The sequence below is a fragment of the Emys orbicularis genome, chromosome 20, assembly GCF_028017835.1.
Source record: "Emys orbicularis isolate rEmyOrb1 chromosome 20, rEmyOrb1.hap1, whole genome shotgun sequence".
Classification (NCBI taxonomy): Eukaryota; Metazoa; Chordata; order Testudines; family Emydidae; genus Emys; species Emys orbicularis.
Window position 1 is genome coordinate 22,470,336 of NC_088702.1, and position 27,431 is coordinate 22,497,766.

At 52.3% G+C, this 27,431-nt stretch overlaps 1 protein-coding gene across 1 annotated transcript; it reads right to left on the minus strand.

Annotated features, from left to right (window-relative positions):
• LOC135892698 (phospholipase A2 inhibitor gamma subunit B-like) lies at positions 1–27,431 on the minus strand. The gene is made up of 5 exons (XM_065420489.1): positions 27,383–27,431; positions 25,364–25,480; positions 24,271–24,423; positions 6,953–7,093; positions 1–215 (listed from the first exon to the last, which is right to left on the minus strand). The coding sequence occupies exons 1-5, from the start codon at positions 27,429–27,431 to the stop codon at positions 1–3; spliced, it is 675 nt and encodes a 224-aa protein (XP_065276561.1).

The following is a 27,431-nucleotide window of genomic DNA, read 5'->3' on the forward strand; positions in this document are numbered from 1 at the left end:
TCAGGAGAGAAGCTTCAGCAGGAGAAGCCCAGCGAGGGCCGGGAGGAGGAGCCCGGCTGGTCCCGGAGTCATGCCCGCCGCGCCAGAGGCCGCTGTGCATTTGGCCGTGGTTAGATCTCCACTAATCCCTGCAAAGGTCCCTGAACCCACTTTTATATCGGCACACATGGACTCGGAAGCGCAGCCCTTCATGACAGTCTGCATTTGACTTCCACCTGCGTGTTTGGGAGAAACAGGCGATTGTCAGGGGAGCAGCTCCACTCCTTCAGCTGGACTGGGACACAATGGCCTCCCCGCTCCTCACGGCCCCACCAACCTCCCCTGACCCCCACAGCCTTCACCTCCCCATCTGTCTGCTCCCACCAGCCTGTCTGGCCTGGGATGGCCTCCCCCTTCTCCTCCACTCGGACAGTCTCGCTGTGTGTCTGTAAACCAGTCACTTGCAGCCCTGATCCAGAGCCCACTGACAACACGTACATTAGATGAGGCCTGTATTAACCCCACGGCTCATCTGCAAAGCAGCAGCTCAGTTCTGGTGCAGGGGTTGCTAACAGGGAGTTTCGCAAGGGAGTTCTCCAGGTGAAGGAGGAGCAAATACAGGACCCTTGGGGTAAGTGACTGTCTGTAGTGTGTGTTTGTTTGTGTTTGGGGGTTACTTGCTGTGTGCTGAGCTTGTGTTTGTCAGTCTGTTTGTTTGTTTGGTTGTTTGAAGGACCGTGTGCTGTGGCTGGCAGTTGGAAGCTGTGAGCTTCAAAGGAAGGTCTGAAAGCTAGAAGCCTCTGGTAATTGGCTGAGCCTTAATCAGTGGGCGGGGCATTCATACAGGCCAGGCCAGGGCTTTATAAAGCAGCGCAGAAGCGACCAGGGAACTTTTGCGGCAAGGGAGTTTGGAAGGGGAGTGGGAAGGGAGCGAGGGTCCCTTGCCAGTTCTATCTGTTTTCCCTTTATTCCCCTTAAAACCTATAAACCAACTACATTAAAAACTTCTTGCTTAAACAACCCTTTCAGCAGACAGGGGGCTGCAGACGGGAGTTTGACAGAGGGAGGCTTACGATGGTTAGGAAGACCCGTAACACCTGTGCCAGCACTGCTTCTGTCTCCTCCACCTGCGCCTGTAGCCAGACAGAGCGCCTGAGCATGGATGCTTCTGCCCAGATCCTGGTGTGGTTTTGCAGAGACTGTAACTTGCAATTTCCACTTACTGATATCCAGGCTGGGGGGACCATCCAATGTGAAAGGTGCCTGCTGGTGGAATCTCTCAGGCAGCAGGTGGGAGAGCTACAGGAGGAGGTGGCTAGGTTGAGGAGCATCCGAATCCACAAGCAAATCCTGGACAGTGTCCATGTGGAGACAGCTGAGGTAGCTGTCCCAGTACACAGGACTGCTGACACACCACTGGTGGAGGAGGAGATGGCTCAGGGTGGACACCGGCAGCTGGTTACTTCTGGCAGCAGGCAGAGCACCACCCCTGCCCTGAACCCTGCCACTGTGGTTCCCGTTATGGTAACCGTTATGCTCTTCTTGATACAGGAAAGAAGGCATCACCCCCTACAGTAAAGGAGGAGAAGCCTCGTACCCCTAAGGCTGGGAGGTCTGCTGCCACCACTGCGAATAGGAAACATAAGGTAGTGGTGGTCGGAGACTCTCTGCTGAGGGGGATGGAGGCGCCCATCTGTCGCCCTGACATTTCATCTCGGGAGGTATGCTGCCTGCTGGGAGCTCGTATCTGAAATGTTACGGAGGCATTGTCAAGGATTATCCAGCCCTCTGACTACTACCCCATGCTACTCATCCATGTGGGCACAAATGATACTGCGAGGTGTGACACTGAGCAGATCAAGAGTGACTACAGGGCTCCGGGAATACGGGTGAAGGAGTTTGGAGCGCAGGTGGTATTCTCTTTGATTCTTCCTGTCAAAGGTAGGGGCCCGGGCAGAGACAGATGCATCATGGAGGTGAATGCCTGGCTGCGAAGATGGTGTCGCCAGGAGGGCTCTGGCTTCCTTGGCCACGGGATGCTATTCGAGGAAGGACTGCTAGGCAGAGATGGCGTTCACCTTTCGAGGAGGGGAAAGACCCTATTTGGACACAGACTGGCTAACCTAGTGAGGAGGGCTTTAAACTAGGTTCGACGGGGACAGGTGAGCAAAGCCCACAGGTAAGTGGGGAACATGGAGACCTGGGAGATGGGTCAGAAACAAGAGGCAGTGTGGGCTATAATGGCAGAGAGAAAGGAGGGTCAGGGCAAAACTGGGAGGAAAGATCAAACCAGTATCTTAGATGCCCATATACAAATGCGAGAAGTATGGGTAATAAGCAGGAAGAACTGGAAGTGCTAATAAATAAATACAACTATGACATTGTTGACATCACTGAAACTTGGTGGGATAATACACATGATTGGAATGTTGGTGTGGATGGATACAGCTTGCTCAGGAAGGATAGACAGGGGAAAAAGGGAGGAGGTGTTGCCTTATATATTAAAACTGTACACACTTGGACTGAGGTAGAGATGGACATAGGAGACGGAAGTGTTGAGAGTCTCTGGGTTAGGCTAAAAGGGGTAAAAAACAAGGGTGATGTCATGCTAGGAGTCGACTACAGGCCACCTAACCAGGTGGAAGAGATGGATGAGGCTTTTTTTAAACAACTAATAAAATCATCCAAAGCCCAAGATTTGGTGGTGATGGGGGACTTCAACTATCCGGATATATGTTGGGAAAATAACACAGCGGGGCACAGACTATCCAACAAATTCTTGGACAGCATTGCAGACAACTTTTTATTTCAGAAGGTTGAAAAAGCTACTGGGGGGAAGCTGTTCTAGACTTGATTTTAACAAATAGGGAGGAACTCGTTGAGAATTTGAAAGTTGAAGGCAGCTTGGGTGAAAGTGATGATGAAATCATAGAGTTTGCAATTCTAAGGAAGGGTAGAAGGGAGAACAGCAAAATAGAGACAGTGGATTTCAGGAAGGCGGATTTTGGTAAGCTCAGAGAGCTGATAGGTAAGGTCCCATGGGAATCAAGACTGAGGGGAAAAACAACTGAGGAGAGTTGGCAGTTTTTCAAAGGGACACTATTAAGGGCCCAAAAGCAAGCTATTCCGCTGGTTAGGAAAGATAGAAAATGTGGCAAAAGACCACCTTGGCTTAACCACGAGATCTTGCATGATCTAAAAAATAAAAAGGAGTCATATAAAAAATGGAAACTAGGACAGATTACAAAGGATGAATATAGGCAAACAACACAGGAATGCAGGGGCAAGATTAGAAAGGCAAAGGCACAAAATGAGCTCAAACTAGCTACAGGAATAAAGGGAAAGAAGACGACTTTTTATCAATACATTAGAAGCAAGAGGAAGACCAAAGACAGGGTAGGCCCACTGCTCAGAGAAGAGGGAGAAACAGTAACAGGAAACTTGGAAATGGCAGAGATGCTTAATGACTACTTTGTTTCGGTCTTCACCGAGAAGTCTGAAGGAATGCCTAACCTAGTGAATGCTAATAGGAAGGGGGTAGGTTTAGCAGATAAAATAAAAAAAGAACAAGTTAAAAATCACTTAGAAAAGTTAGATGCCTGCAAGTCACCAGGGCCTGATGAAATGCATCCTAGAATACTCAAGGAGCTAATAGAGGAGGTATCTGAGCCTCTAGCTATTATCTTTGGAAAATCATGGGAGACGGGAGAGATTCCAGAAGACTGGAAAAGGGCAAATATAGTGCCCATCTATAAAAAGGGAAATAAAAACAACCCAGGAAACTATAGACCAGTTAGTTTAACTTCTGTGCCAGGGAAGATAATGGAGCAAGTAATTAAGGAAATCATCTGCAAACACTTGGAAGGTGGTAAGGTGATAGGGAATAGCCAGCATGGATTTGTAAAGAACAAATCGTGTCAAACCAATCTGATAGCTTTCTTTGATAGGATAACGAGCCTTGTGGATAAGGGAGAAGCTGTGGATGTGGTATACCTAGACTTTAGTAAGGCATTTGATACGGTCTCGCATGATATTCTTATCGATAAACTAGGCAAATACAATTTAGATGGGGCTACTATAAGGTGGGTGCATAACTGGCTGGATAACCGTACTCAGAGAGTTGTTATTAATGGTTCCCAATCCTGCTGGAAAGGCATAACAAGTGGGGTTCCGCAGGGGTCTGTTTTGGGACCGGCTCTGTTCAATATCTTTATTAACGACTTAGATATTGGCATAGAAAGTATGCTTATTAAGTTTGCAGATGATACCAAGCTGGGAGGGATTGCAACTGCTTTGGAGGACAGGGTCATAATTCAAAATGATCTGGACAAATTGGAGAAATGGTCTGAGGTAAACAGGATGAAGTTTAACAAAGACAAATGCAAAGTGCTCCACTTAGGGGAAAAAAAATCAGTTTCACACATACAGAATGGGAAGAGACTGTCTAGGAAGGAGTACGGCAGAAAGGGATCTAGGGGTTATAGTGGACCACAAGCTAAATATGAGTCAACAGTGTGATGCTGTTGCGAAAAAAGCAAACGTGATTCTGGGATGCATTAACAGGTGTGTTGTGAGCAAGACACGAGAAGTCATTCTTCCGCTCTACTCTGCGCTGGTTAGGCCTCAACTGGAGTATTGTGTCCAGTTCGGGGCACCGCAATTCAAGAAAGATGTGGAGAAATTGGAGAGGGTCCAGAGAAGAGCAACAAGAATGATTAAAGGTCTTGAGAACATGACCTATGAAGGAAGGCTGAAAGAATTGGGTTTGTTTAGTTTGGAAAAGAGAAGACTGAAGGGGGACATGATAGCAGTTTTCAGGTATCTAAAAGGGTGTCATAAGGAGGAGGGAGAAAACTTGTTCACCTTAGCCTCTAAGGATAGAACAAGAAGCAATGGGCTTAAACTGCAGCAAGGGAGGTTTAGGTTGGACATTAGGAAAAAGTTCCTAACTGTCAGGGTGGTTAAACACTGGAATAAATTGCCTAGGGAGGTTGTGGAATCTCCATCTCTGGAGATATTTAAGAGTAGGTTAGATAAATGTCTATCAGGGATGGTCTAGACAGTATTTGGTCCTGCCATGAGGACAGGGGACTGGACTCGATGACCTCTTGAGGTAACTTCCAGTCCTAGAGAGAATCTAGAATCTAGAATCGAAGCAGGGTGGCTTTGTAGTGAATTAAGGCACCAGGAGGGGACTCCGCAAAACTAGGTTCAGATCCCAGCTCTGCCACAGCATTCCTGTGTCACACTGGGCAAGTCACGGCACTGCTCCGTGCCTCAGTTTCACCACCTTTAAAATGGGGAGAAAGATCCTTCATTTGCCTGCTTAGATTGCAGGCTCTTTGGGGGCAGGGACTGTGTCTCACTAGGAGCCCTTCAGCATCTGGCAGAAGAGGCGACACCGATCTCAGTCAAAGGTCTTTGCAGCACCCAGCACAAGAGGGGACCCAAATCTTGCTCAGGGGTCTGTCCAGTGCCGGGCACAACAGGGGTTCCCAGGACTAAGCTAGGCCCTACAATAAGGAGTTTACAGACTTAACTATTGACAGGCAATGGATGGAGGAGAACCAAAGGCACAGGGAGGGGAAGACACCAGCCCAAGTGTGACATTGCACCCCAGAAAGCTTTATGGAAATATGCTTATGAATGTACATATGACATAACTCAAATATGTTTTATGCTACACATGCCATGTAACATATCTCTGTAAAGGTTATGATCTACTGAATCTATTCCTCCTATTTGTATGCATGTGTCATTTTTATATTCAAAGTTATGAATATTGGCTGTGTACTTGCTTGATTTTAAGTAGCCTAGTAGAGCATTTCATCAGCTTCTTGAGAAAGGAATGTGCAAATTAAGTTCCCAATCAAGAACCACTTAAGCCAACAGTGAACTTGAAGACACCAATCCACATCTGAGCTTTCCCAGGAATGTGGCCTGGCTGGTAAGGAACTCAGTCATGCATGGACATGTGACTTGCCCATGTGACTCCAAAACTCCATTTTGTAGCTGGATTCTACACAGGGGGAGGAAGGAGTGTCCACCCACAAGAGAAAGTCTATTTAAACCCCTGGGAGACTCCTCCATTTTGTCGTCAGCTGGCTCAAGAGATAGCCTCTCCACCCCCAAGGATACCTGAAAGAAACTGGAACAAAGGACAGTAACTACAGGGGGTGTGAGTGATTGCTGAACCCAGACTAGAAGGAGACTAGTCTGTAAAAGGAAGCTTATTGGAACTCCTCTGAGGGTGAGATTTTATCTGTATTCATTTTTCTTACTCTATTAGACATAGACGTGTGTGTTCTATTTTATTTTGCTTGGTAATTCACTTTGTTCTGTCTGTCATCACTTGGAACCACTTAAATCCTACTTTTTGTAGTTAATAAGATCATTTTTTACTTCTTAATTAACCCAGAGTCTGTATTAATACCTGGGGGGGGGGGCAAACAGCCATACATATCTCTCTAACACTGTTATAGAGGGTGAACAATTTATGAGTTTACCCTGTATAAGCTTTATACAGGGTAAAATGGATTTATTTGGGGTTTGGACCCCATCGGGAGTTGGGCATCTGAGTGTTAAAGACAGGAACACTTCTTAAGCTGTTTTCAGTGAAGCCTGCAGTTTGTGGGACGTGGTTCAGACCTGGGGCTGTGTTTGTGGCCAGCAAGCGTGTCTGGCACAGCCAGGCAGGGCTCTGGAGTCCCAAGCTGGCAGGGCAGGGAAAGCAGGGGCAGAAGTAGTCTTGGCACATCAGTTGGCAGCCCCAAGAGGGTTTCTGTGATCCAACCCGTCACACCAAGTTCACAGTGGAGGCCAGCGCTGGGGACAGAACCCAGGTGTCCTGATCTGCAGCTAATACCTTTATCTAACGGCCCCAAGCAGCATCTCGCATCTACCCTATGGGGCGGGGGTGGTGGTGGGGAACAGCAAAGGAAAAATAACCCCAGAATAAATGAACTGAAGTTACTTATCGTTACGGTCCCAGCGACGTCTATACACTGTGTCTCAGGTCCAGTACACGCTATGGTTTGTTCATTGCATTGACCAGCATTCAACACGTAGCAGCCACGGCAGCTCCGGCCGTTGGGTTTGGTGTCGGCCGGGGGCACTGGGAAGAAGTGGAGCAAACGCAGTCAGCTCAGGGGACGAGCCCCAGGAGGTGTCGGGGCAGGGAGAGCAGCTGGGAGCTGCACAGCTCAGCCCTGGGTTCCCCCTGCAGGGGGAGCTGTAGCTCCGGGGACACCAGAGGCAGCAGGGGCAGGGGAGATGTTTGCAGCAGGGACCCCGGGACCCCGCCCCGGGTGGGGTCAGCTGGGTTCACACCTGGTGGGAGCCTAAAGCCCCACCCACTAAACTCCACCCAGCAAGGGGCTCAGCATTATTCCATGGTGCGCCCCTTGCAGGGCAGGAAGACCAGGGTCAATAAGCTAATGTGGGGCAGGTTCCAGGCAGCAGGAGGTGCAGGGGATGGGGTAGGAGAGGCAGAGATGGGGAGAGGTACCTGTAACTGTGGTTGTTCTGCAGGCGTCTCCCACGCAGCAAACGATGCTCGTCCTTGTTGCCATTCCATACCCAAGATTCATAGAGATGGTGCCGACTTTACAGTCGCTGGATGGCATACAGCCCTTGAGAAAGCTCTGTCTCTTCACTCCCACTGCACAAGAGGAGAAGTCTGAGATTTGTTCCCCTTCCACTCCCACACCATCAACACCCTCTGCACAACGAGGCCCTGTGCCATTATCCTTCCTCTGCCCATGGGGAAACTGAGGCACGGAGAGGAGAAGTAACTCACCCAAGGTCCTACAGGGCCAAACAAAGAGATTTCAGCACCTAAACCCAGGACTTGGATCCTCCAGCTCCCCACTCAGCTGCCACCTAACCCTGAGGGCCCCAAATTTCCTACCCAGAAAGACGTTTTGATGCTAAAGTTCCCACCAGAGGGTACGTGCCGGGCTGCCGAGATCCTGACACAGGGCATCCAACCACCCCTTAGCCGCGGCGGTATTCACAGACTAGACGTTTCCCTGATGATCTCACCTGCAGGGTCGGAGCCAGGTTACGCCCCTGGAGCACACCCACCAGATCTGGCCCTGCACAAAGCCCAGCCGGGGGAGGAGATGCTGGGTTGCTCCCCCCGGATACCCAGGAGCCAATGGGTCGTACGCTCCCTGTGGACGTGGGGGAATCAGGTTCCAGGGAACGTTTAACTATTTGATACAAAGTGCAACAGGAGAGACTGAGAGACCCGCCAGGGGGCCAGGCAAGACCATAGGAGGGGAGAGATCTGGGCTGACATCCCCAACTGATTTTGGCCAAGTGGAGATTTGAACTTGGCTCCCCCAGGGCCCAACTGAGCTCCCAGCCACTGGGGTCTCCTGGCAGCCCCTCCTCCAATGCTGTCTTCTGCAAGCAAGGGTTGACCCAGTTCAGATGCCTGACTACCTGTGAGGGGTTCCCAGCTGTGGATCCCAATCAGAGCTGGGCGCCTCTGTGAAGCCAAACTCCAGGTGAGGGGCGGGGCTTAGGCCACACCCCTCTCCTCGGAATTTCCTATTGGCTGGCTTAGGCGGCTCCTGCTGGCTGTGCTGGCTTTTGCGGATCCCATACTCAGTGGGCCCCGGCCCACGGGCTGGCTAGTCACCTGGACTGATTCCCAGGTGCAGCTACAGTGGACACATGAGGCCACCAGAAGCTTCAATTGCAGCCGCCATGACATTTGGGGTCCCAGAGCCCCTTCCCCAAGCTCCTGGCACCGGCTCTGCCTCCTGGAGCAGCACTGTGGGGGCGGTGGTGTTTCCTTAGAGTGCCGTAGGGAGGCTGGCTCTGTCCAGGGGAGGGAGGATCTGGCTTTCTCTCCTCTCCCCCTTTGCCGTGAATGAAATAGAAAATCATTCCCTGATATTTACGACGGCTTTGCTACCAAAAAAGTCTGAATCGCTTTCTTACAGCAAACTCCTTCTGTTCAGTTCATACAGCTAGTTGCAAGCATGTCCCGTTGGTGGCATTCTTCCTAGCACCTCTTCTTCTTCACACCGTCCGGGTGTCTGCCTGTCCTGACACGGCACGTCAAACTGTCGCCAGGACAGTGTTTGAACTGTAAAAACTGCAGCCACTGTGAATTTGCTGGGCCTTTCATGTGAGACCCACTGCTTGCAATACTAAGACTTAGACCCCTTTGGTGTACTAGCCCACAGGATGCAGCACAAAACCCAGGAGTCCTGGCTCCCAGCCATTGCCTGTTTGAACCCAGCCACCCCACTCCCATCCCAGAGGAAGGTGCAGCACAGAACCCAGGAGTCCTGGCTCCCCAGCCTGTTCCCTGACCCAGGTTGGTTAGGGTCCATCTCACCTACCCTGTATGATTTCAGTAAGAACGAAGGCACAAGAGTCTTCCCCAGCGGCACAGGTCTGCATGCTGCCCGTGCAGCTGTTTCCTGGTCCATTGCAAACCTCACACTGCAGACAGGTCCCTGGAGAAGGAGAAAGAAAATGATGGTCTAGATTTATCCCTTCCTTGCCCCCTCACTTTCCCCTTAATTTAACTGACCCCAGCTGTGGATCTGGCCCCATTGACACCAATGAAGCCACAGCCCATTGATCCCAACTGGGGATCAAGATGTAGAAATGCCTTTTATATTGCCTTGAGCTCATGTGCGTGAAATTCGGATCTGTTTCCTTTCAGACAAACTCATGGTGCAAATCCCCTTTCAGGAATGTCCCTGGTTTCTGGCCAGCTCTGAAACGTGCCCAGTCACGACTCGGTTCTAGTGATTTAAAGTGTAAATATTTCCTCCCATTTCCAGAATTGTTTCACTCGCTGTCACGAGGACTTTGTGACTTCCAGCCCTCTCCTCCTCAGGGCCGGAATAGGGGCTGCAACCTGGCACATTAGAGATAGGCGTGCGCTAGGTTCTCCCTCACGCCGCAAAAGGGGCAGGCCTCGGGTACGGGTGTGAACTGCGCCAGGTACACGCCCATGCTCACGGCTCTGTGAAGGAGCCGCCAACTGATGTCCCCGGCGAGCCGTGGGACCAAGGTGGAATAAAGGCTGGCCCACCAGGGCTCCTCACGCCCTGTAGGTTGAAGATAGTCCCGCCACTTGGTGTCGGGGCGGGACGCGAGGGTGAGGAAATGCAGTGTGTGGAGCACGAGTGTGTACAGTTGGTCTCTAGGCGCGGTTCGGAACCGGACCAGCTGCAGGGTGTGCAGCTGGCTCAGGGTGTGAGAACGGGAAGGCCGGGGTGGCTCACGGAACAGGGGCCGAATAAAAATGTCCGTAGGGCCTGGGGGGAGGGGTGGGCAGGGAGCGCCCTCTTGCAGGGCCCACTGAAAGAAGACGAGAGAAACGGGTGACAAGGCGGCCTCCACCTCCCGAAGTACACGCAGGGGGGTCGGAAGGGTGGAGAGCCCCATGCGCTGACCGAGCACATGGGGATCCACCCAGTCCCCCCGTCGTAGTCCAGGAGGTCTCCGACCCTGGCGGTTTCTGCCAGGACCAACCTTCAGCGCACTGAGGGAGACTCCGCCACCTGCACACGTAGATCGGGGTTGTGTAGCAGGGGATCTGCGAGGAGGTCCACCCCCTCAGTGGCCACAAAGGACTTGGTCACCGAAAAGAGCTTCCAGGTCTGGAGGAGGTCCTGGTAGAAGACTGGCAGCTCTGAGAGGCCTCGGGTGGAGAAAAAAGAGCTGCCGGTCATATCGGAGCCCTCGGAGGTGGCGGAGGAAGGCATGCGCCAACATGCTCCATGCTGGACTACCTGCACCATAAAGGAGTCTCTGCAGGGCCTGGAGGTGGAAGACATGGACGTGGCTGCAAAGGCAGACTAGGCCCTGCCCTGGTGCAAATCCCCTTTCAGGAATGTCCCTGGTTTCTGGCCAGCTCTGAAACGTGCCCAGTCATGACTCGGTTTTAGTGAGGTTTCCTCCCTTTTCCAGAATTATTTCACTCCTTGTCACAGGGACTTTGTAACTTCCAGCCCTCTCCTCCTCGGACGTTGTCACTCAGATGCCCCCAGCTCAGCCCCCCTTATTCTGTGGCTGCTTTTCGGTTACGTTCATTAAGAGTTTTACCCAGGAGGCGGCTCTGAGCTATTGGTACGTTGGAGAAGTTAGGAAATCATCCCCGTAGGAACGGACCCCACTCACCCGTAGCCAGGAGAGCAGCGAGGATGCAGACGACAAGAGAAGCCTCCATGGTGATGGGGAAGCAGTAGATCAACACTGGGGTCTGTGATGCAACCAAATCTCAAGTTGGGGGATTTATCACAGACGGGCTGAAATGAGATCAGACGAAGGATTGTACATGCACAATCCAGCTGACACGGTGGGTGGAACCACAGAGCCATTTGCCACAGCTCTGGGGTAGCCGTAGCACTGAGCTCTTGGCAGCTGGTATGTTCGTGGCACCCACACAGATAAGTCAGAGGCAAACCTGAAATGCTCCTGCTGGAAGGTTACAGCGTGAGGTGACTCCCTTTCTGGGAATCCAGAACAATCACCCACAAGAACACAAACAAGAGGGACACAAAGCAGGCTGCTTCCTGTGGCAGCGAGAGACAACTTGCCCACCTTGTTCTAGGCTGGTTCTTTCCAGACTGCATCTGGTCCTACGTCTCCCTGCAGAACCCCCACGACTGCCAAAAGGACCAGGAAACCACCCCCACCCACTCTTAAAGCAATAGCTTGCCAATGCAAACAGTGCTTGATACACAAAGTTCAGGTCTCTGCAAAGCGGCTCTCAGCCACGCACTATTTTTAACAGCGGAGGGATCCTTGGGCCTGGAAAAGGGCAAACCCGTATCCCTCCTCCAGAGCCAAATTCCCTCTGTGCCCCCACCCCACAGATCAGGGTCTGGGGCCCCTGCACCATCACCCCAGGTTCCCAGGGGGAGGAGGAATTGCACTGACCCCTCCCCACACTCAGGTGAATTTTTTTCTCCACACCACACAGTTGTGACACCTCCCCCACCCAGTTGGGGTCCCTCACGTTGCCACAGGCCATCAGGGAGCCATAGGCTGGGGGGAGACATTCCCCTTCCCTCCTGGTGACAGCTACCTCTGCCTCCCCTTCCCCATGCACTGTGCTGGGGCACTTCCCACCCTTGCAGGGTGTCACAGCATTGCCAGTGCTCTGCAGCTGCCTCAGTTTCCCCACTCTCAGCCACCCTCATGCTCTGTTGTGCCAGGGCACAGCTGATTTCCCTGCTCCCGGCAGAAGGAGTCCAAAAGTTTACACTGAAGTCAGAGTCCCCTCTCCGGTGTGGCAGCGGGCAGCTTTCTCCTGACACATCCTATCAGTCTCAGGCAGGTGTTTGCACTCGCTGGGTACAGAACTGGAGTTTAACCGTGCTTCTCCCTTGATACGACCCCGCTGCAGCTGTCAGTTACCCCGTTTGCACGCTGGCTCTCACCTTCATCAGCATTCATACGGTGGCGGAGTAGGGCTGGCAGCCAGGACTCCTGGGTTCTATCTTGGCTTAGGGAGGGGAGTGGAGTCTAGTGGTTACAGCATCAACAGACTGGAGGGGTATCACTTACCCAAATGCTCCTTAAAGTAAAGTTTGCATGGGGTGAAGTCGGTGAAAACTCTGCAGAGTGGAAAAGCTGCACCCGTCTCTCGTTCTGGCCTGTCACACCTGGGCTGTCTCTGTCTCTTTTTAGAGAAGGGCTCAGGTACCTGCTGTGATGCAATATAGAAATCTGTAAGATTTGCATGCTTCATCAGGTAGAGTGTATACGTTTCTATTCTTCTCACTGGCCCTGCCCCCCTTTCGACACCTGTGCACACAAATTCTCCTCCCTTCCTGCCAGGGAATCAAATTAGAGGAATGAGTGAAACCAACTCCATTTAAGAGGCTTGGGGTGGCAACGTAGGCAGCGGGTCACACAAGGGACAGAGCGGATGGATTTCTAGGTCCTGTCCTTGGGAGAAGCAGAACGCCTGGGTTCTATAGAGTGGAAGCAGGGCACAGTGGAGTAGGGTTGGGTGGGCCTTGGAAATCTGGGTTCCATAAGAACGTGGGATCTAGTTAATGCAGGAGGAAGGAGGCCGGCCGGTCAGGACTCCTGGGTTCCATAGGAGTGGAGGGGGAGGGAGGCTAGTAGTTAAAACTGGTTGCCAGGATTCCTGGGTTCTCTCTCCAGCTCTGGGAGGAGAGTGGGGGCTAGTAAGGTAAAGCAGGGGGCCTGGGAGGCTGGACTTCCACGTTCTGCCTCCAGCTGTGTGGTCTGGTGGATTAAAACAAAGGTCTGGGAGTCAGGACTCCTGTGTTCTAGGCCCAGCTCTTAGGTGGAAGCAGGAGCTCATGGGTTACAGCAGGGCTAGGAGCCTGGGTTCCCTTTTCAGCTCTTCCAATCACTCTGTGTCCTTGGGAAAGTCACAGGATCTGTCTCTCCTTTTCGTTGCACATGTTATAACAATATTGCCCCCCTCCACCAGATCTTGTAATAACCCTTGCAAAGTTCTTGGTACATTTGGGCATGAGGGCCGAAGCTCTGAGGGTGTTTTTGATCCTTTTCCTTGTTCATCCCATTGACACACAATTTAAGCCCCATTTAAATGCAGAACGGAACAGAGGAACCTGAGCATGGAGAGCATCCAGGGCCCTGCAATGCAGTTGAGATTCTACCAGGCCGGCAAAGTCATGCCCGGGGTTCCCATCACCTTCCTAATGACCTTGACAACAGCTCTGGTTTCAAGCTGTCTGTAATTTGAGCTTGACCTCTGCATCTCTTCCTCCTGTCCATCAGCCCCAGCTCCCTTACACTGTGTCATAAATGTTATGCAAGAGTAGAGATGGATTCCCGCCCCCAGTCTAAGAGGAAATGTCAGATTATATCAGAAACACACACACCCAGCCCCGCTGAAAACCTCACAAATCTGAAAATCATAAAACCGTTGGTGGAAAATTGCAGGTAAAAAAAAATTCAGCCAGAAAATGAAAATTGTCCAGCTGATAATACAAAATAATGTTGGTTGAAAAGCGCTAAAAACTGGATACGTTTTGGCTACAAACTGCTACAAAGTGACCAATGATTGGCCTAAACGTGAATAATTTTAAGCCTAAACCCAACAATGTTTTGAGGCCAAACTATCAAAACCCAAACAGTTTTCAGGAAAAAAAAAGTGAAAAATGTAATGTTTCCAGCTGAAAACTGAACAATTTTTTGGCCCAGAAACTGCCAAAATCAAACCACCTTTAAGCTGAAAAAAGTCACAAACTGAAGAACATTTGAGTTCCCAACTATTTTCAACCAAAATGTTCTGGAAGCTGAACAATTTTCAGCTGAAAACCAAACGAGTTCAGGCAAAGATCAAGCAATCTTTAGCCCAAACCTGCCAAAATCTTTGGACTCAAATCTGGACAATTTTTAGTCCAAATCTTCAGAGAACATGACTATTTTCAGCCAAGAAATGAAAAGAACATGGCCCAAACCTGCTGAAAACAGAAAAAAAATAGTTTTGTTTTTTGGGGGGGAAGGGGGTTACAAAAATTGAAATTTAGGAGCAATGCAGGGGCCCTTGCTGTGAAAAAGTTTGAGTAAAAAAACCCTGATTTTTCCATTAAAAAAAGTTGTGATGGAAAGTTTCCTCACAGATTCCCATGGAAGTTCCAGGGAGCTGCTGGCCCCTCACTGAAACTGGACAGTGGAGGTGGGGGTGGTGGTTTGATTGACCCTCTCCCAATACCAAAATAAAGGGGAAGGGCCGAAGAGAAAGCAGGATCTTGAGACTGACAGGCCCCAGGGCCAATGGGGAGAGGCCAACACTTCAGGTCATAGAATCATTGAATATCAGGGTTGGAAGGGACCTCAGGAGGTCATTTAAGTAGTATACGGCTCGATAGCTTTCATCACCATGCATTTTTTGGCAGGTTTCCATGCCCCATTTGCGGCTTTTGTTCCGCCCTCCCACCCCATTTCCGTTGGCGCCAAAGTTTGGCGCCGTCGGCCATTTTGATTTTTTTCTTATTTTTGTGTGTGTGTGCTTGAATGGGGGAAGTGTTGTGTGTGTGTTTGTGCTTGGATACATTGAGAGAAAAAGGTTGAAAGACTAGAGTGAGAGAAGTTTTAAAGATGAAAAAGAAAGTTAGGGTAAGGTTTAGAGAAAAAAGGGAGAGAAAGGTTATTGGGTGAGGTTGAGTAAGGAGAGCTGTGAGAGAAAAAGGTTAAAAGACTAGAGTGAGAGAAGTTTAAAGTTTGGGTAAGGTTTATTGAAAAAAGGTGATTGTGTAAGGAGAGCTGTTGTTAAAGGGCAGCTTATTAAAGAAGAGAGAGTCTGGTAAAGGTATGCTATAAAATAATAGAAATTTTGATACATTGAAAGATTAGAGTGAGACGTTTGGGTAAGGTTATTGGATGTGATTGAGTAAGGAGATCTGTTATTAAAGAATAGAGTGTTTGTGTTACTGAACACATGCAGAGCGAAACATTTTACCCCACCGACTGTTGGTAGCGAAATGGGTGTTTGTGCTTAGATACACTGAGAGAAAAAGGGTGATTGAGTAAGGAGAGCTGTTGGTAAAGGGCAGGTTATTAAAGAATAGAATGACTGTGTTACTGAACACAGGCAGAGCGAAACATCCTACCCGCTGACTGTTGGTAGTGAAATGATAGTTGGTTTGGGCCGCGCTCCTGGGAGGCTAGCCCCTCCTTTTGATGGACCAATCAGAGGATGTTTTACAGTTAGGTCACTGAATGCACTTGTTGAACCAATCCTGTAGTCCCAAGATTTTAAACAAGAGCCTTTTAGAAATGGACTATTGTGAAGTGAGTTATTTGAAAAACTCTAACCAATGAGCATTTGACCATGTGTATAAAGCCATGTATTTTTGTGAGCGGAGATTTAAAACCGGGAGCCTAGACAGAAAGACATGTCCATGTACAAGACACCTACAGAAACCAAGAAGCTGGAATTGTCCCTGGGGGCACCAGTGCATGTTCAAAAGAGAAGGCCCCTTTGCGCTTGTTTTGCTAATGAGGCAGGACGGTTGCCGAACCCTGTATTTCATCCTGAAATTGAACCAGAGAAACAGGAAGCCTTTATGGAGCCACAGCCCTTTGTAAAAGAAAAAAAAAGGATAAAGTGCAAAAAAAATTGTTGAGGGCTTTGGAGGAAGCAGAGTTGAAGGCAGAGGCAAGACCCTTTTTATAAAAAAAAATAATAAAAAATTACAAATGTTTTATAAATATTGATGGTTAAATATTTTTGTTATAATAGGTAGGAATGGAAGAAGAGCCTGAATACAAGGACATGGCAACCGATGGACTGTCGGAGGAGAGCGATGTTGAGAACCAACCGATAGACCCCGAGTCATGGAAAGATGGCAACATTGTTACTGGCAAAGCAACAGAAGTGCATGATGAGGTAAAAGCCGCTTAAATTATTTGAAAGAAAAGAAAACCTATTTATGTAAGCCACCGGATAAATGTTACTATGCGTTTGTGTTTAATAATAGGTTGCTGAAACTATGACCGATGGAGCCCCCACCAGTGGTGATTCAGAATCAAGTGACATGGTCATGGGGTGCAGCACGCAGTTGTCAGGTGTAGAACCAAAAGAACATGATGAGGTAAAAACAACTTAGAGGTTCTTGAAAGAAATATAAATATAAACATATATAAGGGAGGGTTAAACATGGCTTTATGTTTGTGTTTAATAACGGGAAGATGACATGGGGCCCGACAGTGCGTCCGCTGGGGATGATAATGCTGATGATAATTCAGAATCAGACAAGGGTACGATTGAGGTAGCATGAGTAAACTGTATGCCTTTTTTTAATTTTTAAAGGATTGCAACAAAGAATTTAAATTATGTTTTTTTGTTTTTGACAGACCTCTTCAGAGGATGAAGAGGATAAAGAGAGGCAGCCTTTGAGAGGGATAACCATGATATGCACCTGTTGTTTTTGCATGAAGCAAGATTTAAAAAAAAAGTCTGTAAAAAGTAAGGAGGGTGACCAACAGAGCTGCAAAGATGACGTTATGGCCAATATTATTAGGGCTGTTGTAGTAAAAACCATTTACCACTGCTTAAAAAAATCAACTTTTGGAAAACCGTGCAGCCTGCGCGGTAAACAAGCCCAACCCATTTAGTCACCCCTGTATCTTTTGGGGTTGCTCAGAAGTATTTCACCAGATTAGACGTGTTTCTTCTAAACTGAATGTGACCCAGCTTTTAAATATAATTATAGCCGAAAGCTACGAACTGAAAATGCTTAACATGACCACTGAACCTGTAACCGAAGTTATTAAAATGATCAGGGAGGTGGCAGAGACATCTGACCCGGTGTCCTTGCTGGTAGACCTGTCAAACGAGGTGACAGCCAAAATTGGCTGATTAGTGTGTAACAGGGTTCGTAAAATGGATTAGAAAACTTTTTACATGCCAGATCCTTACCCTAAAGAGATGAAAAAAATAGTGATTAAGTTGTATTACAAAATAAAAGTTTGTATAAACGTTTTTTATATTACTTTGCTTATGCATTAAATACATGTGCATATTACTTTGTTGCTGTATTAAAGGCTTGTTTAGTTTTTAAAAAAAATATTAAGATGTGTATGTGCGCTTCTGTATTAAATAAAAGCAAAAGCAAAAACTGAATTTTGTGTTAAAGTAAGACGGGTTAGACATGGCAAGGTTGCTAAAGAAAATTTATTACTCTCCTGGAGAAGTTGGGAGTTTTTTGGGGGGTAACCCCCTTATTTCAGGCCGCTAAAAGACACCGTAAAAAATTAAGCAAAAAGCAGGTTACCGCTTGGCTTGTGGATCAAGAGGCTTAAATTTTACATAAACCAGCAAGCCTTAAATTTTAAAAAAATAAAACGGTTGTCTCTGATGTGGATGCGCAATGACAGGCAGTAACCTGTCAAAAAATGCATGGTGATGAAAGCTATCGAGCCACATACTACTCATCTAGTCCAACCCCCTGCTCAAAGCAGGACCAATCCCCAACTAAATCATCCCAGCCAGGGCTTCGTCAAACCTGACCTTAAAAACCTCTAAGGAAGGAGATTCCACCACCTCCCTAGGTAACCCATTCCAGTGCTTTGCCACCCTCCTAGTGAAATAGTGTCTCCTAATAACCAACCTAAACCTCCCCCACTGCAACTTGAGACCATTACTCCTTGTTCTGTCATTTGCTTCCACTGAGAACAGTCTAGATCCATCCTCTTTGGAACCCCCTTTCAGGTTGTTGAAAGCAGTTATCAAATCCCCCCTCATTCTTCTCTTATGCAGACTAAATAATCCCAGTTCCCTCAGCCTCTCCTCATAAGTCATGTGCTCCAGCCCCCTAATCATTTTTGTTGCCCTCCCCTGGACTCTTTCCAATTTTTCCACATCCCTCTTGTAGTGTGGGGCCCAAAACTGGACACAGTACTCCAGATGAGGCCTCACCAGTGCCGAATAGAGGGGAATGATCACATCCCTCTATCTGCTGGCAATGTCCCTACTTATACAGCCCAAAATGCCGTTAGCCTTCTTGGCAACAAGGGCACACTGCTGACTCATATCCAGCTTCTCATCCACTGTAACCCCTAAGTCCTTTTCTGGGACCTTTTCTAGGTCAGCCCAATTGACAGGGCAGCAGGCCAATGAGTGAATCAGGAGCCCGGGGGCCTATCCTCCATGTGACCTGGGGCTGAGGCAGGGCAGAGCTAAGGGGACAGCAGCAGCCTGAGCTGGGCTGGGGGCAGAGCAGCAGCCAGAACCAGAGGGCCCAGAGCTGGGAGCTGGAGCAGGCCAGAGCCAGCAGCTGAAGTAGTGGAGAGCAGCCGGGGCCAACAGGGAGCCAGGACTGAGCTATACCAGAGGGCCCAGGGAGATGTCACCAGGCACGAGGCCTGGCAGGCTGGGATTGTAGGATGGTCATGACCCTGATGAGGCGGGTGATGCTGGTGAGAGGGTCCTTCCCCCGAGCGCCTGAGGGAGTGTGGGCTCCGCCAGAGCAGGATCTGACCTGCGGTGTCACCACAGCACAGCTGGCCCTGGGACGGGTGAGGGACAGACAGTGAACTTTCCTTGCATCCCAGAGACAGTTCACAGGCAATGCATAGAGGAGACATGGAGGGTCAAGAGGCACCCTGGAGTGGCCTGTGGGGGGCGGAGAGGGAGTGGGACTCTGTCCTTCTCTCCCTGCACCTCTCCCCACTGCACGTTCGCCCGCTCTCCCAGGAATCCTTGTCGGGGTTTCGAGGACTCTGAGTTACTACAGAGAATTCTTTCCTGGGTGTCTGGCTGGTGAGTCTTGCCCACATGCTCAGGGTTTAGCTGATCGCCATATTTGGGGTCGGGAAGGAATTTTCCTTCAGGACAGATTGGCAGAAGTCCTAGGGGTTTTTCACCTTCCTCTGCAGTGTGGGGCATGAGTCACTTGCTGGAAGATTCTCTGCACCTTGATGTCTTTAAACCATGATTTGGCTCAGACACAGGTTTGATACAGGAGTGGGTGGGTGAGATTCTGTGGCCTGCGTTGTGCAGGAGGTCAGACTAGGTGATCATAATGGTCCCTTCTGACCTTAAAGTCTATGATTCAATGATTCTATGACTCTGCCGCGTGGGAGGGAGGAAGGGGAGCCCTCAAGGGCAGGCCGGGCTCCAGCTGAAGGGAGTGGGAGTGAGGATTTAGATCCTGTCACTGTCCGATTCCACCGGGGTGCTGCAGAAGCCAGGAAATTTCCCCAGAAGAGCGGGACCATCCCCCCGCTTGTATATTTGCATCATGAACAGGATCCACCCCATTACTTTACTGGATGGGTCTGGTCAGGAGCCCCATCATGGCTAGAACTGAAGAATTATGGGCCCAATTTGCTGAACTTCAGCGTGAATTATCAGACCAGGCTGAGGCATTACGACAAGCTAGAACCAAGCAGAGAGAAGATTTGTCACTAGCTAAGAGAATAAGACACCAACAGACAGGAGAAGCTATGAAAGCCTCTGCTATTTATATCCCACGGGAACAGAAGAGCACAGAGTTCAATGGGTTCCTTACTAGACCAGATGTTACGGTGGAGGAGTGGATCCAGTCTGTGAAAGCGGCGATGCGCCTGCTAAGAGGACCTGAAGACGATCACGTTGACTTGGTAGAGGAACACCTCCAGGGCCAGGCCAAGGCCACAAGCAGACAAGAAAGATGAGGAAAAGATATTTGAACTCCTCCTAGAAGTGTGTGGAGACAAGGTACCTATTGGAGCCAGACTAAAGGAGCTCTCTGAGAGAAAGCAGGAGCCCCAGGGAAACTGTCCAGGCACACTGGTGATTCCCGCCGCTGTGATGTGAACAGGAGGCTTAAAAGAAGAGCCCGGTCAGAAGTTCCTTGAACTCATGCAGGCTGCCATGACGTGGTGGGAAGAAGAGGACGCTCCTGTGGAAGAGATGGGGAAGCCCTCCCAAAACATTGGATCAATAAACCCAAACCTGAGCTAAACAGTCTGGCTCAAGAGCAATAATGCAGCCCCGGACTCATAAACCTCTGCCACGATGCAACCACTCGAGGGGGCTGAAGACACCTGCTGGCTTATAGACATGTATGTTTCCACGCTAGGAGAATGCCCGCTCGGCAAATTGAAAGTAAAAACCAACAAGCTGGTAATCAGGCCGTCCTTTTTGTCTGGCTCTGGATGCTGGGGACTGAGGAAAAGACAGAGCAGATCCTGAACGGAGTGGAAATCAGAATGCTGAGGTGGTTGCTTGGAGAGCCAAGGAAGGGCCGTGCTGGAAATGAATGGGGGGAAATAGGAAACTGGCACCAATGAAGCGGTGGGAATCCAGGCTTAGCCGGTTTGGCCAGGGGACATCAGAAGACTATCCAGAAAACAGGGTATTTTAACAGCCTTTGGTCAGAGGTGGGCTGGAAGACCCAAAGCGAGATGGATGGCCGGCACACAGAAGGATCTGATTAACCGCAGATCTGCTACAAGGCAGATTGAAACGGAGAACTGGAGATGACCCCGTGCATCTGACTGTGATGCAGGCTCTCTGGGAACATCCCCTTCTTATAGCCAGGCTCACGGCTGCCATGGGAGACCCCCACGGCTCCGCTACTTCAAGACTAGGTCCCTGGCTCCAGCACGTCTGTTTTGTACCATGGCTCTTTCGGCAGGTCCCAGAGCATTTGCACCCCCATTGGCGGCTGAACTGACGTTCTCCTGGTCTGTGTAGCCCCGGTCTCTGCTGCCTAATTTCCCCACTAGGGATATTTCTAACCTAATCATAAGGCACGGAGCGGCTTCCATATGAGGAAAGACTAAAACAAGAGGATGTACTTTTTCCCGCAGTGCACAATTAACCTGTGGAACTCATTGCCAGGGGATGTGGGGATGGTCAAAAGTACAGCAGGGTTCAAAAAAGAACTAGATCTGTTCCTGGAGGATAGGGCCATCAATGGCATTTAGCCAAGATCGTCAGGGACACAACCCCCTGCTCTGGGTGTCCCTAAACCTCTGACTGCCAGAAGCCAGGAGGGGAAGACAGGGGTGGGTCTGTCCTAAATTACTGTGTTCTGTGCACTGCCCCTGAAGTTCTGGTTGTGCCACTGTCAGGGACAGGGCACCGGACTAGCTGTGGCTGCTCTTATGTTCTTACCTGCCTTCTTGATGGTCCCACCCATGAGAATCACATTTTCCCTCCATTGAAATAAATAAATAAAATTCCAGAGAGTTTGGTCTCCAGTGTGTTTTATTCAGTGCAACAATATCAAGGGGTTGTGAGTCCATGCTTGAGCCGAGAACCCCCGGAGGGGAGAGGGGCTAACGCAGGCTCCAGGGGTGGATTTCAGTGCGGTGTAGCTGTTGCACTGGGTGGGGAATTAAGAGAGAAGCGTCATCAGGAGGAGGCCAGCAAAGGCTGCAAGGAGAAACCCGGCTGGTCCTGGAGCCACGCCCGCAGCGCCGGAGGTTGTGGTTGTTGAAGTCATGCCTGCTGTACGGGAGGTCGTGGCTGCTGGAGCCACGCTCGGAGCGTTGGAGGCCCCGGTTTCCAGAGGCACGTCTGTCGCGTTGGGGGCCCCGGGTCCTGGAGGCGCATCCGTCACGTTGGGGGCCCCAGGTCCCGGAGGCGCCTCTGTGGCGTTGGAGGCCACAGGTCCCGGTGGTGCGTCCGTCATGTTGGAGGCCCAAGGTCCCAGAGGCGCATCCGTCATGTTGGAGGCCCAAGGTCCCAGAGGCGCGTCCGTCACGTTGGGGTCCCCGGGTCCTGGAGGCACGTCCGTGGCATTGGAGGCCACGGGTCCCAGTGGTGCGTCCGTCATGTTGGAGGCCCAAGGTACCAGAGGCGCGTCCGTCGCATTGGGGGCCCCGGGTCCCGGAGGCGCGTCCGTCGCATTGGGGGCCCCGGGTCCCGGAGGCGCGTCCGTCGCATTGGGGGCCCCGGGTCCCAGAGGCGCGTCCGTCGCATTGGAGGCCCAAGGTCCCGGAGGCACGTCCGTCGCACTGGGGGCCCCGGGTCCTGGAGGCGCGTCCGTCATGTTGGGGGCCCAGGGTCCCGGAGGCGCATCCGTCATGTTGGAGGCCCAAGGTCCCGGAGGCGCATCCGTCATGTTGGAGGCCCAAGGTCCCAGAGGCGCGTCCGTCACGTTGGGGTCCCCGGGTCCTGGAGGCACGTCCGTGGCATTGGAGGCCACGGGTCCCGGTGGTGCGTCCGTCATGTTGGAGGCCCAAGGTACCAGAGGCGCATCCGTCGCATTGGGTGCCCCGGGTCCCGGAGGCGTGTCCGTCGCATTGGGGGCCCCGGGTCCCAGAGGCGCGTCCGTCGCATTGGAGGCCCAAGGTCCCGGAGGCACGTCCGTCGCACTGGGGGCCCCGGGTCCTGGAGGCGCGTCCGTCATGTTGGGGGCCCAGGGTCCCGGAGGCACGTTGGGGACCCAGGGTCCCGGAGGCACATCCGTTGTGCCAGAGGCCGCAGAGCCTGTCCAGGAGGGGTGACCTGGAGAGGGGGAGAGACCCATAGGGAGGCGCTGACGGACAGGCTGGCGAGGTGTCCCAGGCCTGCACCATCCACCCAGCACAGTGACAGGGAGCAACACTGCCCCCCACCTGAGAGTGAGGCCACAGGTACCCCAAGCATCCCCCAGCTACCCGCTCCCAGTACACACACACCCCTCCAGCATCCCCCAGGTACCTCCTCCCAGTACACACACACCCCTCCAGTATCCCCCAGCTACCCCCTCCCAGTACACACACACCCGTCCAGCATCCCCCAGCTACCCCCTCCCAGTACACACACACCCGTCCAGCATCCCCCAGCTACCCCCTCCCAGTACACACACACCCTCCAGCATCCTCCAGCTACCCCCTCCCAGTACACACACCCCTCCAGCATCCCCCAGCTATCCCCTCCCAGTACACACACACCCCTCCAGCATCCCCCAGCTACCCCCTCCCAGTACACACACCCGTCCAGCATCCCCCCGGTACCCCCTCCCAGTAGACACACACCTGTCCAGCATCCCCCCGGTGCCCCCTCCCAGTAGACACACACCCCTCCAGCATCCCCCAGCTATCCCCTCCCAGTACACACACACCCCTCCAGCATCCCCCAGCTACCCCCTCCCAGTACACACACCCGTCCAGCATCCCCCCGGTACCCCCTCCCAGTAGACACACACCTGTCCAGCATCCCCCCGGTGCCCCCTCCCAGTAGACACACACCCGTCCAGCATCCCCCCGGTACCCCCTCCCAGTAGACACACACCTGTCCAGCATCCCCCCGGTGCCCCCTCCCAGTACACACACACCCCTCCAGCATCCCCCAGCTACCCCCTCCCAGTACACACACACCCCTCCAGCATCCCCCAGCTACCCCCTCCCAGTACACACACACCCCTCCAGCATCCCCCAGCTACCCCCTCCCAGTACACACACACTCCTCCAGCATCACCCAGGTACCCCTCCCAGTACACACATGCCCTCCAGCATCCCCCAGGTACCTCCTCCCAGTACACACAACCCTCCAGCATCCCCCAGGTACCCCTCCCAGTACACACACACCCCTCCAACATCCCCAAGCTACCCCCTCCCAGTACACACACACCCCTCCAGCATCCCCCAGCTACCCCCTCCCAGTACACACACACCCCTCCTGCAGCCCCAAATTACCCCTAAAACACCCCCCAATTGTACCCCCATGGGGCGCCCCCTGCAGATCAGGAGGACTATTCCCAGGTGATCAGTGTTATTCCAAGGGGCGCCTCCTGTGGGGTCAGAGGACCAGTCTCAGGAAATGAACATGAGGTAGGTTCCAGGCAGCAGGAGGTGCAGGGGATGGGGCAGGAGAGGCGGACTTACCTGTAACTGTGGTTGTTCTGCAGGCATCTCCCACACAGCAGGTGAAGCGTGTCCTTATTTCCATTCCATTCCCGAAATTCACAGAGACGGGGCCAGATCTACATTGGCTGGATGTCACACAGCCCTTGAGAACGGTTTGGGTCTTCATTCCCGCTGCACAGGAGGAGACGTCTGAGATTTATTCCCTTTCCACTCACACCCCATCGATGGCCCTGTGCCATTAGCCTTCCTCTACCCATGGGGAAACTGAGGCACAGGGAGTGGAAGTGACTCCCCTGAGGTCCCGCAGGGCTAGACAAAGCAATTTCAGCACCTAAATACTGGATTTACATCCTCCAGTTCCCCACTCTCCTGCTGTGGGGGAATCAGGTTCCAGGGAATGTTTAACTATTTCATACAACGTGGGGCGGCTTCAACAGGGGAGACTGAGAAACCCACCCAGATCCAGGGGGACAGGCACGACCGTAGGAGGGGAGAGATCTAGGCTGAAGACCCCAACCCGATTCGGGCCGAGTGGGGATTTGAAGTTGGCTTCCCCAGGGTCCAGCTGAGTTCCCAGCCACTGGGGTCTCCTGGCAGCCCCTCCTCCACAGCCATCATTCGCAAGGAAGAGCTGACCCGGTCCAGACCCTGGATTCCCAGAGAGGGGTTCCCAGCTGTGGATCCCAAGCAGAGCCTGGTGCCTCTGTGCCGCCCGCACTTAGGGGCTGAACTCTGGGCGAGGCTTAAGCCACACCCCTCTCCTCGGCATTTCCTATTGGCTCGCTTAGGTGGCTGCCTTCTCGGCGTGCTGGCTCTGGCAGATCCCATCCTCAGGTGCCTCCCTCACCCCATGCACCGTACAGGGAGCTGGGCCCCGACCCACTGGCTGGCAAGTCGCCTGGGGGTTTGGCATCGCAGTGCTGAGCCGAAGGCCCCATTGGGGAGCTAGCCACAGGGTCTGCAATAGAACCCAGGCGTCCTGGCTCCTTACCCGCTGCTCAGACCCACCCACCCCACTCCCTTCCCAGAGCTGGGACTAGGATAGAACCCAGGCGTCCTGGCTCCCCAGACTGTTCCCTGACCCGCGTTGGGTCGGGTCCCTCTCACCTACCCCATGTCATTTCTGTCAGAGCGACTCCACAAGAGTCTTGTCCATCAAGGCAGGTCTGTAGGTCGCCCGTGCAGCTGGTTCCTGGTCCATCGCAAACCTCACACTGCAGACAGGCCCCTGGAGACAGAGAGAGAACATGAGCCACCTGGATTTGTCCCTCCCTCACCTTCCCCTGGGCTCTATGGGGAATCTCTATGTACAGCGCCCTGGGGTCCCTCATCCACTGCACTGCCCCAGTTCGGTCCCTCATCCCCGCTGGCTACAGACGTTTCACACTGCTCGGGGGCTGCATCTCCCCAGGTTTGCTGCAGATTTTATTTCCCCAGTGGGTTTTCCCACCTCACAAATCCCAGAGAGATCCCCAGCAGGTGTGAGCTGGTGTCACTCTCAGCAAGGGCCGAGTCACACCTGCCATCAACTCCAGTGCAGCTGGGCCCCCCGACACCGACTGGGCCCTGCCCCATTGACTCCAGTGCAGCTGGGCCCCCCCGACACCAACTGGGCCCTGCCCCATCGACTCCAGTGCAGCTGGGCCCCCCCGACACCAACTGGGCCCTGCCCCATTGACTCCAGTGCAGCTGGGCCCCCCCGACACCAGCTGGGCTCTGACCCCACTGACTCCAGTGCAGCTGGGCCCCCCTGACACCGGCTGGGCTCTGGCCCCACTGACTCCAGTGCAGCTGCGCCCCCCCGACACCAGCTGGGCTCTGGCCCCACTGACTCCAGTGCAGCTGGGCCCCCCCGACAGCAACTGGGCCCTGCCCCACTGACTCCAGTGCAGCTGGGGCCCCCTGACACCAACTGGGCCCTGCCCCACTGACTCCAGTGCAGCTGGGCCCCCCCGACACCGGCTGGGCTCTGGCCCCACTGACTCCAGTGCAGCTGGGCCCCCCCGACACCGGCTGGGCTCTGGCCCCACTGACTCCAGTGCAGCTGGGCCCCCCCGACACCGGCTGGGCTCTGGCCCCACTGACTCCACTGCAGCTGCACCCCCCCCCCCCTGACACTGGCTGGGGATCACACAGAATGACCCTTCATATAGACTTGAGCTCCTGCTACTGAAATTCAGACCCGCTGCCTGTCACACAACAGACAATCCCCGGTCGAAATGCCCTTGGCCTCTGGTCAGCTCTGAAACGTGCCCAGTCACGACTTGGTTCTAGTGATTTAAACTGTAAATATTTCCTCCCATTTCCACAATTGTTTCACTCGCTGTCACGGGGACTTTGTGACTTCCAGCCCTCTCCTCCGGACATTGTCACTCAGACGCCCCCAGCTCAGCCCCCGTTATTCTGCGGCTGCTTTTCGGTTACATTCGTTAACAGTTTCACTTGGCAGGCGGCTCTGAGCTGTTGGTACTTTGGAGAAGTTAGGAAATCAGCTCCTGTAGGAACACAGCCCCACTTGTAGTAAAGAGAGAGCCAGGAGCGCAGGGTCTGGTGTAAGACCGGTGGCTGGACCCAAAGTCAAAGCAGAGAGTTACCAGGTCAGCGTCTGGTACAGGAACTTGGCAGCAGGGTTGCTAGTGTTGCTAAAACACGGGTTCTCAAGAGAAGTACCAGGCACTGGATATTCATGTAAACACATTCCAGAAGGCGAGGACAGGTCCACCCCAACATAAAACTACCGTATAAACACCGTCCTGGGAGCCGGAGCAGGGCCACACCGACCCCCAGTGAAGCCAAAGGTAGGAGGACAGAGTGATGGATGGACATGGTGTGTTCGAACCAACAGGAGAAGGTGCAGGGTGGATGAACTGTCGGGAGGGTGATACGCAACTTGTTTGTATCAAGGTATAAAAGAGAAATCATACGAGGGCACCTTTGTCCGGCTGCTGACTGAACTGTTAGGACGCTCTAACCACGCAGCCAGGACGCTAGGACTTTTTTCTCTCGCCCCTTTGCCGCTGAACTGAGACTGTGTCTTTCTGGGTGATACCATCCAGGTCTGCCGTGCCCGCGGAGCTGCGACGGCACACAGAAAGAACAGGCACGCACGCCAACTGTCAACCCCACTCACCCATAGCCAGGAGAGCAGCGAGGATGCAGACGGCAAGAGAAGCCTCCAT

Excerpts from the sequence above, each read along its gene's own strand:
- LOC135892698 (XM_065420489.1), bottom strand. The coding sequence starts at position 27,431 with ATGGAGGCTTCTCTTGCCGTCTGCATCCTCGCTGCTCTCCTGGCTATG. Across the intron at positions 24,424-25,363 it reads TCTGACAGAAATGACATGGG|CGGGAATGAAGACCCAAACC; the intron begins GTAGGTGAGAGG and ends CCTCCTGTGCAG. Across the intron at positions 7,094-24,270 it reads CAGAACAACCACAGTTACAG|TGCCCCCGGCCGACACCAAA; the intron begins GTAAGTCCGCCT and ends ACTTCTTCCCAG.